Source organism: Sus scrofa, chromosome 7 (genome assembly GCF_054392235.1).
Source record: "Sus scrofa isolate SSC_HxYL_T2T_F1_AM1 chromosome 7, Sscrofa_HxYL_maternal_Yorkshire_Landrace_v2.0, whole genome shotgun sequence".
In the NCBI taxonomy this organism is placed as follows: Eukaryota; Metazoa; Chordata; class Mammalia; order Artiodactyla; family Suidae; genus Sus; species Sus scrofa.
The window spans coordinates 336,327-348,922 of NC_139389.1; the positions used below are offsets into that span (position 1 = coordinate 336,327).

The 12,596-nt window shown below is 47.5% G+C and overlaps 1 protein-coding gene across 50 annotated transcripts in view; it reads right to left on the reverse strand.

Moving 5' to 3' along the window:
• EXOC2 (exocyst complex component 2) overlaps window positions 1-12,596 on the reverse strand; it is a 146,032-nt gene that overhangs the window by 80,259 nt on the left and 53,177 nt on the right. For 40 of the 50 annotated variants that reach the window (XR_014809399.1, XR_014809398.1, XR_014809397.1 and 37 more), the window contains 4 exons: window positions 9,251-9,331; window positions 1,952-2,097; window positions 1,736-1,817; window positions 921-1,023 (listed from right to left, as the gene is read on the reverse strand). Coding sequence is in view for 34 of the 50 variants with exons in the window: in XM_003128146.6 (XP_003128194.1) it covers window positions 921-1,023; window positions 1,736-1,817; window positions 1,952-2,097; window positions 9,251-9,331 (412 nt within the window). In the remaining 16 variants the exon portion in view is untranslated. The remainder of the gene's footprint in view (window positions 1-920; window positions 1,024-1,735; window positions 1,818-1,951; window positions 2,098-9,250; window positions 9,332-12,596) is intronic. The other 10 variants (XR_014809403.1, XR_014809402.1, XM_084967172.1 and 7 more) reach the window with 1 other exon arrangement.

The window sequence follows — 12,596 nt, forward strand, 5'->3', positions numbered from 1 at the left end:
AAGGTTTCACAAATTTAATGGAATAAACATTCACAGACACAAAACACAATCAGTGAAGCAGCACGTGGGACACAGATCAGATGCCAACCAGCTGTGTGGCCAGACCGGAGTTCCTTCCCGGAACTCCAGCTCTTTACATTTTTTAAAAATGCAGTTGGATAACTAACATGCAGTTGACTTGCAGTATTAAATTTCTACAACTATACAGGCCGGAAAAACCCCCCGGATGCATTCTTTCCTCTGGAGGCGCTTAGAGCAAAGCAAAGGCTGGCTCCGAAGCCAGACAGACGGAGCCCCGCCCGGGCAGCCGGCAGAGAACAGCAGGGCCCAGACCCCCGGGGCGGCTGTGGCTCAGGCAGGACGCCTCTCGCCTGCAATGGCCAGCGACCGGTTCCAGGGCCCCAGGCCCTTGGCTCTCAGGCAACGCGGTCCCCGATACGCCGGGATGTCCACCGCTTTTACTGTCACCGCGATGTTTTGCAAGCAAGTATCCCACTTCCTTTTCAAGGAGAAAGGCTTTGAGCCACGCGCCCTGCCTGCCCCCCCACCCCCACCCCCCACGGTGTGACAGTGCGGTGGCCTCGACACCAGTCAGGGAGCCCCCAGCCCACCGGGGCGGGTCAGGGCGTGGACAGGAGGGGAGGTGTGGGCACTGCTTCTCCTTGCTGCATACTGGCAGGAATGAAGACGCCCACACTCGGTAGCACACAGAGAATCTGGCTGCCCGCACTTGGCGCCCTAAACGTCTGCTACCTGTCTTCGCTTTCACCCTTTCACCAGTCTCCCAGTTTCCCCCAAATGAACTTTAAGAGTTACATGACTTAAAAATTAAAAAATCATTGTTAAAAAAAAGCGTTACATGATGCACGCAGGACTATCCAGACATGCGCGATCTGTCAAGATTCTTGCAAAAGGTTTACCTTATGTAACGTTTTTGGTCATGTAAGGTTGATGGTGTCTCAAGCAACTTATCCAGAAGTAATTCTCTTAAAGCTTCAATCCGTGTTTCGACTTCAGCATAATCTATTTAAAAGGAAAGAATGACACGACTTACAGGATGAAAATTTTAACTCAAGCTATGGAAAGCAGAGTATGGCTGCCTTGGGGGAGAGAGGCCGAGTAGAGGAGAGGCACGAGGAACCTTCTGGGTGAGGAACACACTCTCCAGGGTGCGGGTTACCGGTGGGGCCTGTCAGACTCGCTGGCCTGCGATACGTCAGCCCTGCCTTTCACTGCATATCTTTACCACAATAAAAATGAAATTAGGTTTTCTGGGTCCTTATGGATTGCATTCACAAATTTAATCAAGCCCTGTGTGTGATATTTCTCCCCGTTACTAAGGCATTACCACGGGGTATTTTAGGCTTTTCTTATTTTCCATAACTCTAACCTTAGAGATAATTTCACAAGTTGTTTAGCTTATTTTAGATACAGTATCTATACAAATATCTGCAATGGAGTCTCTCCAGTAAAAAAGACCTTTGAATATAGCACCATGATTAACAAGCAGCACAGAAAGTCCGAGACTAAGCAATCCCACAGTTTTCACTCCATCTCAGTAAGAAAAGCCACGGTTATTTCTGAAGTAACTGTCTTCAGACAGAAGTAACTGTCTCTTTAAAAAGAGCACGGCATAAACAAAAGCTAAAACACACCTAACATTCTTTGCAGGATACATTCCACATTTTCCTGTAAAAGCAAAGTAGAAAATCTAGAAGTAATAAACAAATCTTACATTTCTTGAAAACTTGCACCTCTGTTTTTCCAAAAAGGGACTTGGCCTTTTCATAATCGTTAATAACCACATCATAATCACCCTTTAAAATAAAGAAACATTTTGGAAACGGTCAGTAAAGTTTAATGAAGACATTTGGTTAAGATAAAAAACATCTTAACAACTCTTTAAAATTTATGACATCCAAGACCATATGCACATAAATATGCACTCTACCTTTTGAATATTCCTTTCAATATTCAGAGGAAGGTTGAAAAGAAACTTAAATCGCTGGAGCACAGTGAGTGCATTTCTTGTGGAGTCTGCCTTGTCCTTTCGACCTAAGACTTCTTGAAATAATGTGTCCGCAGTATTGCTTGCTCCTATTTTAAAAGGACAGAGAAACTTAGATAAGAACTACTTAAAATCAGAAAATGTGTAACCAGGCAAAAGAAACAAAACATCAGGCTGCTATTCATTATACTTGATATTAAAACTCAATGACTTCTCTAAAAGTCAGCTATACTGGAGATCTCTTAAAATTTGCCTGCTAGGTCTTCTCACACGTGTGTACCAGTTAATGGCATCTGATTAAGAAAAACCATACCAAACAGGCTGAAATAAATTCTCTAATGTGAATCTACATTTACTCAGCTACTCTTTCCAACTTTACAGTATTACGGGCCCTTAGGTTACTTCATTAATTCAGACAAGAGGTTAAAATACACACATACACACAAGTGCGCACACAAGGACACTAGTTAAATTCTCCGGATTCACTATCTGCATATCTGTGATAGTTTTACAAAGAAAGAAATTTTTCAGAAAACTTGTTGAAAGAAACATTTTAGGCTTAATCTTACTTCTACATAAAATCATCTACCTACGCATAGCAGGCACGAAACATTACATAAGCAATTTAAAAGGTCAAGCTTTTAACACACCATTAATATTTCCCTTAATCAGATAATTCTTACAAAATGATGCACAAACTGAACATTTTATATATACTTTTTTTACCTTCAAGATCTCAAACTGTATGAATCACTGTAATGAAAGGGTTTATCTAAAGCAAAGTCTACCCTGCACAAAAATAGCTTTTTCAACTTGTGAGTTATTTTTAATTAGCCACAAGGAAAAGAGGGAAAAAAAGATAAACTTTTTTCTGGCTGTTTGATCACTACTCATAAAAAGCTTCTGTATTATCTGGTCCAATGACTACAAGCAAAGATGGAAAAAAATGACCTCAGTCTCACTGGGGGGCTGGCCTGCCACATTCTCTGGCCCACACTGTGGGGGGCCTGAGTGTTAAAAGTCATCTTTGTAACATAACTGTTTTATCTAAATAGAGTTTAAATTCTGTTGAAATTTATAGGTCTGATATAATAACTCCGTTTTGTCAAGATAGCTGTTTTTACCACATGCTGTTCACCACTGAAGTTCTACGCTAAGACGAGAAAAAAATGCACAGTCCCCTCTTGCTACCAAATCACATAGTGGTGACTAAATGAATACTGGAAATCTGACTAAGATTAAAAGCATTTTTCTTGGAAGAAAACTATTATTAAGCATTTATTATTTACAAATATAAACTTCTGAGGCATCATAAATGAATAGATCCATGAGTGGGGGACTGAGTATTTTGAAAAGCTTGATTACTCATGTTTGAGCTGTGGATACTAAACCCTCAAGCACTTTTTTTGTACAATAAGGGAATTTGGTGCAAAAATTGTAAGATTTCAAAATTAGAATTTTCTCATCTTATGTTAAAGACAATTAAAAAAAAATACCAACTAACGATTTTAAACTCCCCTAAAAAGTATGAAAACACGCACAGGTAGAAAATCCACTTAAAATTAAATAAAATGTAAGCATTTTATACAGAAAAACTTATAGGCAGAAATTACAACATAAAATATACCTTTGTACAGAAATGTATACATACAATTTTAATTTATGCACAGAGAAATTATGTTATGAACATACAAACTTAATTCATAGATAATGTCTGTCCCTCAATCACTCTCCTGTCGTGGACGTTACGGCCTCAATTAAATGCGGGGAGTTCGTAAGCTCTGAGTGTAACTGGGTGATTCGATCCAATGACAAAATAAAAGAGTGAAGACGGAGAGACGTCACCTGCAGCTCTGCCAGCCACGCTCGCCGCGTGGACTCTGAGGCGACCAGGAAGGGGGGCAGCTGCTGCCTCCAGGATCGGAGCCGCAGGCGGCCCCGCACGCAGCGCCCAGGGGGGTGGGCGGCCACATGCTGCCACCGAGAGGCGCGGTCAGGCAGCCCTGGGCTCGTCCGGGCCTGCAGGCGGTTGCTTCCCCTCGTGGGGACAGTGCCGTCCTGGTCTTGATGGCAGACACACACCGGGCCTGACAGCAGCGACACTGGCCTCAGCTGGGCCGGCAGCCAGCGAGGTCTTCCTCAGCGTGAGGAGGCGCAAGGATGGACCTGGGCCCCGGGGCAGGTGCGGTCAGTCAGAGGAAGACAGACGCCGCCGGCATCACGAGCCGTGGCGCCTGCAAAACTGAGCCCTTGGACACAGGGGAGGCGGGTCAAAGGGTCCCGACCCCCGGCACCAGGAGGACTGGGTCTGGGATGGACGCAGGGCACCGGGAGCACAGTCACAACACTCTACTGCAGCTTCAAAGGCTCTTTGATGCTCTCGCCCCAAAGAGATGGCACTGGGCGGCGGGGGGTGGTGGTGGGGGTGGTCACGTGGCATCACATGCGTGAATCCCCCCGGCACTCTGTGCACCTTACACCCGCGATGGCGCTTGTCACTTGCGTCTCCCCAGAGCCGGAAGAAGCCGGGCAGACAGGTCTCTGCACCAGTCAAACTCACACCTGCCGATTGACCTTACGTCTCAACAACGAAAAAAATGGCCAGGAACCCGTCATCTAGAAAAGCCAGTCATGTACTGCTGGTGCCTGCTAACGGCAAGCATGTTTACTCAAGTAGATACGAAGCCCTCTCTTGTCCCTTTTGATGGCACTGGCCCCTGACACCGGGGCCACAGACGCGATGTGTTACCTGTGCGTCTGCTTGGTGTGAGCGGGGGCGGGGGACAGGATCCCAGGGTGGATGAACTCTGAGGTATACACTGAAAACGGACACTTAAATTCACAGCAAAACCAGGACACAGAGACCCAACAACCCAATGCTGTGTGTCTCACTCCTCTTAATAGGCTCCAGAAAAGAGCCACAGGAAGCCACCTGGAATGGGGTGACATTACATGAACCACGTATCACCAGAGTCACCCCTGCTTGTTCACAGAGCCAGGCCTGGGGTTCCCGGCACCAAAGAGTGAGCCCACAGCCAGCACTTTGCAGGAGAGACGGGGACAAGGCACCAGCACTGCTTTCAGAGCTGTCATTCCCACCTCCTCCCGCCTGGGTCTGGGAAGTGCACCGGGGTGGCTGGAAATCAATGGCAACGGGAAAATTTATGCCAAGGCCAATACTGGGTTCGTTTTTCTTTCCTTTTTTTGGAGTACCGGTTGTTTAAACATTTACTCCTGCGCAAGAGTCAGCTCCTTCGAAAACGGGACCTTCACGGGCAATCCTTAGTGTGTTCAGCCCTCGGTCTCTCTTTTCGTTTCACACGTAGCACTTGGGGAAATCGTTCAATCCTGGCGACTCTCACGTCTACAGCTCAAGATGTGTCCTCTAGCTTAAGAACCATCTTCACTAGACAAACAATTTTTTTTCGAATTCACTTATCACAAAGAAAGCCTTTCTTCTTAGCCAACCACAGATGAACTCCTGTTTTCCCAGGGAGGTGATTCACTCAGCCCCTTGCTGTTTATAGGAGACCCCAGGAGAGCAGGTGAGACATCCCAGCATCATCCTAAGGGACCGTCTTAGTCCTTCAATGAACCCTGCCAGCAGAGCTAGGGGTGGCCATCAGGACTTGGGGTGCAGGAAGAGAACCCGAGGCCGGGGGTCAGACTTCAGCACGGAGGATGGCGGAGGAAAGATGCCAGGTGGACAATCAACTCGCAGGCCCTGGGGTTACCTGCCTTTGGGAAGAGCTGTGAAAAAGGATGACAAGAACGAAGACGCCACAGGAGGAGCCAGAAAGTCTGAGCATGCAAGGGCCCCTCCTGCCCAGGAGGAAGCAGGGCTAAGGGGCTTACACAGCCAATATCCAGCACCTGCTCCGTGTGGATGCTGCTCTGCAAAACTTGCTATTAGTTCTTCTAAAATCCTGATGGTGCTAAGAGCATGTGTTAATTCTTAAATCATTGAAACCTGCTCACGTACACCCACATGAACAGGCACTTGCTGTTATCTGCATTTTACAATGCAGGCACTGAGATACAGCGAGGTTATTCAACTTGCTCACTGGGGCACAGCTGGAAAGCTGTGGGAGCAAGGAGGACAGTGGCAGTCTGACGCTGGGGAATCACACACTCAGAAAGTGACAAATCAAACCAGCTTTTCCCCTCTACCCCCTCCTCGTGCCCCAAAGCTGCTCCTCCCTCCGCAGAAGCAGCCGGAAGCCCGGAGGTCACCAGGACTTCGCTCTTTTTCTTACTCCCACTCCACCTGGTGACCAAAGGCTCACTCTGACCTCATGACCTCTCTGGCAGAAGGCCCCAGCCCCGACCCTTCCATCTGCACTGCGCACCTCTGCCGAGCCTCCCCCGGTCTCTGACCAGTACTCTGCCAATCCACTCTCTGGACGGACAGCAGAATGATTTTTAAAAGTTCACAGTGTGACTTCCTTACTTCAGACCCTCCCTTGGCTCACCTTAGCCCTAGGACAAGGACAACTTCCACAGCACGGCACGGAAAGCTCGTGACGGGGACCTGGCAGCCTCGCCCCCACTTGCGCACGCCGGCTGCACTCAGCCCCCATCCTGGACCACAGCGCCTCCACCCCGAGGTCAGCGCCTTCCTCCCCCCACTGCATGCCCGGCGGGGACACCTCCGGGTCCACTGGTGCCCACCAGCCAGTGTCCCTTTGCCTGTCTGTGTGCTCTGCCTCTTTGAAGGCTCAAAGCCCTCCCTGCCACCCTCGCCACCCCACTTTTGGACGGGGTGCCCTATGCCAGCCCCAGGACTCCCACCAGCCAGGTACCCTCACACCACAACTGAATCAGCTGCCGCCCTGTCCCTCCCTGCCTCCGGATCGTCAGCTCGCAGACATAAAGTGCAAGTGCCATCCTCCTCCCCCGCGACAGAAGCAGCAGGTGCTCCATCAGCACCGACAGAGCAAGGACCAGACGCCAGCCCTGAGAAGCAGCCCCCAGGACCCTGTCCCCTGAGGGAGGTGGGACAGCGCCGGGCCCACCTGCGGGGCCGTGACCAGGCAGCTGAACCAAGCGAACAACCCTAGCAACACATCAACGGGAAGATGAGCCATATTCTGTGACCTACAACATTTTTGTTAAAACATTAAAAACTTGCTTACTGTTGGTTATAAATAAGAAAATGAAAAAAACAGGTAAATTTTATAATTTTTTTTGGTTTTTGTGGCATATGGACATTCCCAGGCCAGGGGTCAAATCCAAGCTGTAGCCACAGGCCTACGCCAGAGCCACAGCAACGTGGGATCCGAGCCACATCTGCGACCTACACCACAGCTCACGGCAACGCTGGATCCTTAACCCACTGAGCAAGGCCAGGGATCGAACCTGCAATCTCATGGTTCCTCCTCAGATTCGTTAACCGCTGTGCCATGACAGGAACTCCAAGGAATCTACTTTAAATAAAATATTTACCCCAGAAAGTCCTTAAGTAGAGTCTCAAAGAAGTGACATTCACATTAAACCTAACTTAACCCCAAAAGAGTAAACTTCAGCAGAAAGTTGAAAGGACACATTTCTAGAAGAAGTTTGTGCTTATAAAGGAATAATTTCCTTACAATTTTATACCCTAAGTCCCAAGGGGGAATTACATAAACTACTGAAAAGGAAAAAAAAATTATGTTACTACCTATGCCAAGGCTTCCATGTGAAACAGATCATGATTTTTCAAATTCTCAATAAATACCTATTTTCCTCTACTGATGCAGTGAGATACCAGTATGTGCCACCTTGTTTTGTTTTGTTTTGTTTTCCTTCTCCTTTTTCTTTTTACAGCCACACCTGCAGCATATCAAAGTTCTTGGGCCAGGGATTGAATCAGAGCTACAGCCCCAGCAACACCAGATCCTTAACCCACCGAATAAGGCCAGGAATCAAACCCACATCCTCCCAGAAAGGAGGTCAGGTCCTTATATATATAACGCTCAACCACAAGTTACTAAAAGAGTCGTTTTAAAAAAACAGATATCATGATTCGATAGCAGTTTCTCCAGGGAAAATAACATCCTGAAGCAGAAAACACCCTCCAAGACCATTTTAAGTACTGATCACACCACCTCTGGTAAGGGCTTATCTGGGCTGGATTCAGAATACACCCACCTGAACAAAGCTGGTGACTGCTTCTCAGGTAAGAACAAGGAACAAGGTCAATTCTCAAGGCAAAATGATAATAACAACAACAACGACAACCAGAGCGGAAAATGCGAGGTGCTGGCGAACTCATCAATCCGGCGATGAAATCCAAGAGCTCAAATTCTACTGCCAGGGACAGCCTGTATCACATGGAAGGGTCTCCCTAGAGAACTTTATTATCAGAGGTCTCCGGGTCTGTGAACGGACACTACAAAAAAGCTCAGCAAGTCCTGCTGATGGAACTACATCCAGCTACAAGTACAGAACTAACCTGGCATCCCCACCCTGAGTTCACAGAACCACCAAAGACCTGACGATTGCTTAGCTCTTCTTAACCCTGCTTCCCAGGGAACCGCGTGCTCTATGTGCTTATGTTTAAAAGCAAGGAGACTGCCCTGGGTGCCACTGCTCCTTGTCAGAAGTTTTTCTACATGTGGGGAAGAGAATGACTTCCTGCTAAGCCACGAATACCACAAGAGGGACCGCTTTACCTGATGAGTTTCTTCTCAATCAGGAGGGAAGGAGCCAGGAGCTCGAACATCCAGAAAAAAGAAGGGGAAATGGACAGACCCCCACTGCATGAATCAGCTTCTCCTGGCCTACAGTTCTGATTAAATGTCTCGGCAGCAGAAACACTCAAGTATGCAGCTGCCTTAACTTTGTTTTGGAAAAAGGCAAGGCGTCAAAAAAAAGCAAAGCATTAAAAACCAGATGGCAGCTCAGTATCTGTCATTCATTCTGGCTGAGGCTGTCTGCATTAACAGCGGCCGATGCTTGAAGACGGTTTTAGGCTTTGGTCAGTGACAATCATGGCTCCTGCCTCAGAGTGCTTCCGTCTTCGATGATGCTACGTACACGCTGGCCCCCTTTATGGTGGTGGTTTTGCTTCTTAAGAAGTATACTGGCTTGTTTTCAAATGATGATTTCTCATTTTCGATGTTTTTTATTCCCCTTTATGTTCACTAAGTCATTACTACCTAGAAATAAATACTGAACTACAACTCACTGCCTTGTTAGAACTGTATCAGAGCTTATTATAAAGCAGTTCATAAACGGTCTGGGGTAGTAGGTAAAACTTACTGTTCAGAACATTCTCCAGCTTCTGCGTCATGGATCCTTCTACTTTTTCCGTTCCATCTGCTTCCAGTTTTTGATGGATGGCTAGAAAAAACATCCGGTTAAAATGTAGGCTATTTTAAAGGATGGGAAAACATTACCTCAAAATGACATCTTTAAATAGCTTTAAACATGGTCATATTTTCACTGCTGAAAAGAAGCACAAACATGCAAAACTCTGCAAAGTAACCAGCAAACACTAGTCTAAGTCATGGTGGTTTTATCTATTAAAACAGTGCGTAGTACACATACTCGGTCATCCGATCATCAGTACCAAGTGGTAAACATGGTTGAATTAAAAAAGAAAAAGAGGAGCTCCTGTCACGGCTCGGCAGTAACGAACCCAACTAGGATCCATGAGGACACAGGTTCGATCCCTGGCTTCGGTCAGTGGGTTAAGGATCCGGCACTGCCGTGAGCTGTGGTATAAGTTGCAGAAGCGGCTCATATCTGGCGTTGCTGGGGCTGTGGCGTAGGCTGGCAGCTACAGCTCCGATTGGCCCCCCAGCCTGGGAACCTCCATATACCACAAGAGTGGCCCTAAAAAAAAAAAAAAAAAAAACTAAGTAAATAATCATTTAATTATTAGGTAATTAATATCTTTGATATCTGACAACAGGAAAGTCTTTCTCGGATTCATCATCTGCAAAAAAGAAATACTACTATTTCCTGTCTAACAACCTTAAAATATTTAACTTCAGTCTTGGGACATAACATGACAAAGTACATGTTATTCATGTTCTACTCTGGAGATTCTCAATTCTCTGGAGGTTCTCAATTAATATCTAGCAACATCTACCAATACATCAGCTTGCGGACGTACAAATTACCCTGGAGTTTTTGCTATCACTGCTGCATGTCTAAATGGTCCTGATAAAGAACATAAGGAAATCACTCAATTTATATTTTGAAAATGTTTTACCTACTAAAGAGAGGGAGATATTAAACAAAGCACATCAGCTTGCTCAGGTGAAGCAGCAAGAAAATTCTCAAAGCAAATGGCCCAATACCATTTCAATTCAAAATTGTGACATAAAATTTTGTAAAAATAATAAAAAATAGCAGCTGAGACACAACCATGAGTGGAGTACCGTGCTAAGCTTCTAACATGAGCCATGTGAGAAGCCACTGAGTCCTATGCGATTTCCATTTCACAGACGGGGAAACCGTGACCCCGGGAAATCAAGGAAGGGCGCCCAAGCCACAACGCCGAGCCCTAAACTCGAGCTCAAGCAGTGTGATCTCAGGACCAGAGCTTCACCCCATCCTGTCCGCACCGCAGAAACAAAGGGCCCAAGCCCTAAGCCTCTGCTTCCACATCTGTAAACAGGAACCCTCCTACTAGTCGGTGGGGAACTGGATTCGGTTGCAAAGAAGAGACCTCTCTCCCAAGCAAGAGCTGCTGAGATGGCAGCGACTGCGCTCCAGCACGCGCTCGGCCGCGGGGCGGATGCCATGTCAACAGCCTCTGTGCCAGCTGTTCTCTGGCATCTAACTTCTCCTGCAAAGGAACTTACAGGTTCTGCCTCAACCCGCCAGTCTGGAATGCAGGTTTATGGTGGAAAAAAGTCTGAGCAAAAGAGGTGTGTGTTCCAATGACAATTCGGGGTCAAAGGCACTCTGAACACATTCTCAGTGCACAGTAACATCTGCTTCTCTGCTTCTTTTATCACTTTCTAATCCTAATCTCATCCTTTTTAAAAACTGTTGTACAACAATCGTAAATTTTGTTTGAAATTCTAAAATAGACTGCTTCCTTGTTGGAAAAACAAATACATAGAAAGAAAAAAAAAATACATTTGGGGAAAAGAAACCCCTCCACTGTATTCTTTAATGTTTTGATGGATTTAGGAATGAAAAGAAAGTTATTTCTTTAATGTTTCGAGCTTGGATTATGTGGTGACATAAAACATTGCCATGTACCTTGAACTTGTTATGTTAAATGGAAAAAAAATTTCCTGTCTTCAAGGAAAGGAGGTAAAAATGCCCAAATGTGAAAAAGCAAAACTAGAAAGACTTCACTGTTCCAAACAAGCACTTCTGCTCGTGCAACTCCCGGGTCCCGGCGGCTGCTGACAGTCCCGGCGGCAAGGGAGCGCGGCCGGTGGCACATTCACCTAGAGAAGCCCTGCCCAAACGCGGTGCTGCCCCGCGGTCCAAGTGCCCTGCAGGGACCCGCCCCGTGTTCTCTGCTGCTGGCCAACCCCTCCACCACACGTCACCCTTGCTTTTTTAAACAACTCCAGAAAAACAGGCCTGTGACATGTGCAGACTGGTGCGGCCTAGTCTGGTCCAGGTGCCAACCTCTGGGGCGAATGCTTAGGCAGGCTTAGGGTGAGGGGTGCTGAGAACTGGACTTCATACAGAGCCGTTTAAACATTTAACACTTCGTGCTCCACCACATTTTAACCAGGGCAGCTCAATCACGTATAAACCACACGTGAATTTGGTAGGTAACCCGCGAGTCCTTCCCTTCCTCGGTTACACCGAAAAAATAAAATAACTGCAACGACTCCTTAGGAGACCAGCAGGGACAAAGGATCCACTCAGATCACCAGGTCCGGGGGAGCCTCACCCTCCACCGACACGGCCAAGGGACCAACTGTGCGCCTAGAGCAGCAGCCATTCACGGGGGGACCTCGGGAGTGGCACCCGTGTCCCACTGGGCCTCTGCACTGGTCGCATCCTACAGGCCCCTCGCTAAGGAGGGTGGTGGCACAGGCCCTGCCCGAGGCTGTTTTCAGAAGGAGAGGCCAAAGGCGCTGTTCCTGCGCCCAGAACAAGCGACCGGAAGGCGAGGCCAGGGCCTCGAGGGAAGAGTGTCTTTTCTACAGAGGAAGCCCTCGGGCCCTGCTGCGATCTGGGAGAACCCTGAGGACTGGCAGAGGAAGGCGGTGTCAGCCCTGCGGGAGTGAGGCCTGGGCTGGGACCTTCTGCAGGACCTGGTAATGACAAGCACCCGAGGTCAACCCTGGCAGGTTCGTTATGCCAGACACACTTCTTGCCAAGCTCCAATTATAATACCCGCAGTACACCCAGGGATAAAGAGCACACACTTAACAACAAATAAAAGCCACACACACAGGTGATTGCCGCTAACCGCATGCTTGATGGGAACAGCCTGAAATAAGTCCTTGGACGGTGTAGCGTCTGCTCAGTGAGTCAGGAGAACACACGGTGGCACGAGAAGGAGAGAAGGGTGTATCCAGCCAACCCTGGGACACGCGCGGTGGCCCAGACCAGACGGCCTTTAGACTCCTTCCTAACTCTTCACGACTACAGCCCTGGTCCCCCACTCTTCTCACCTCCA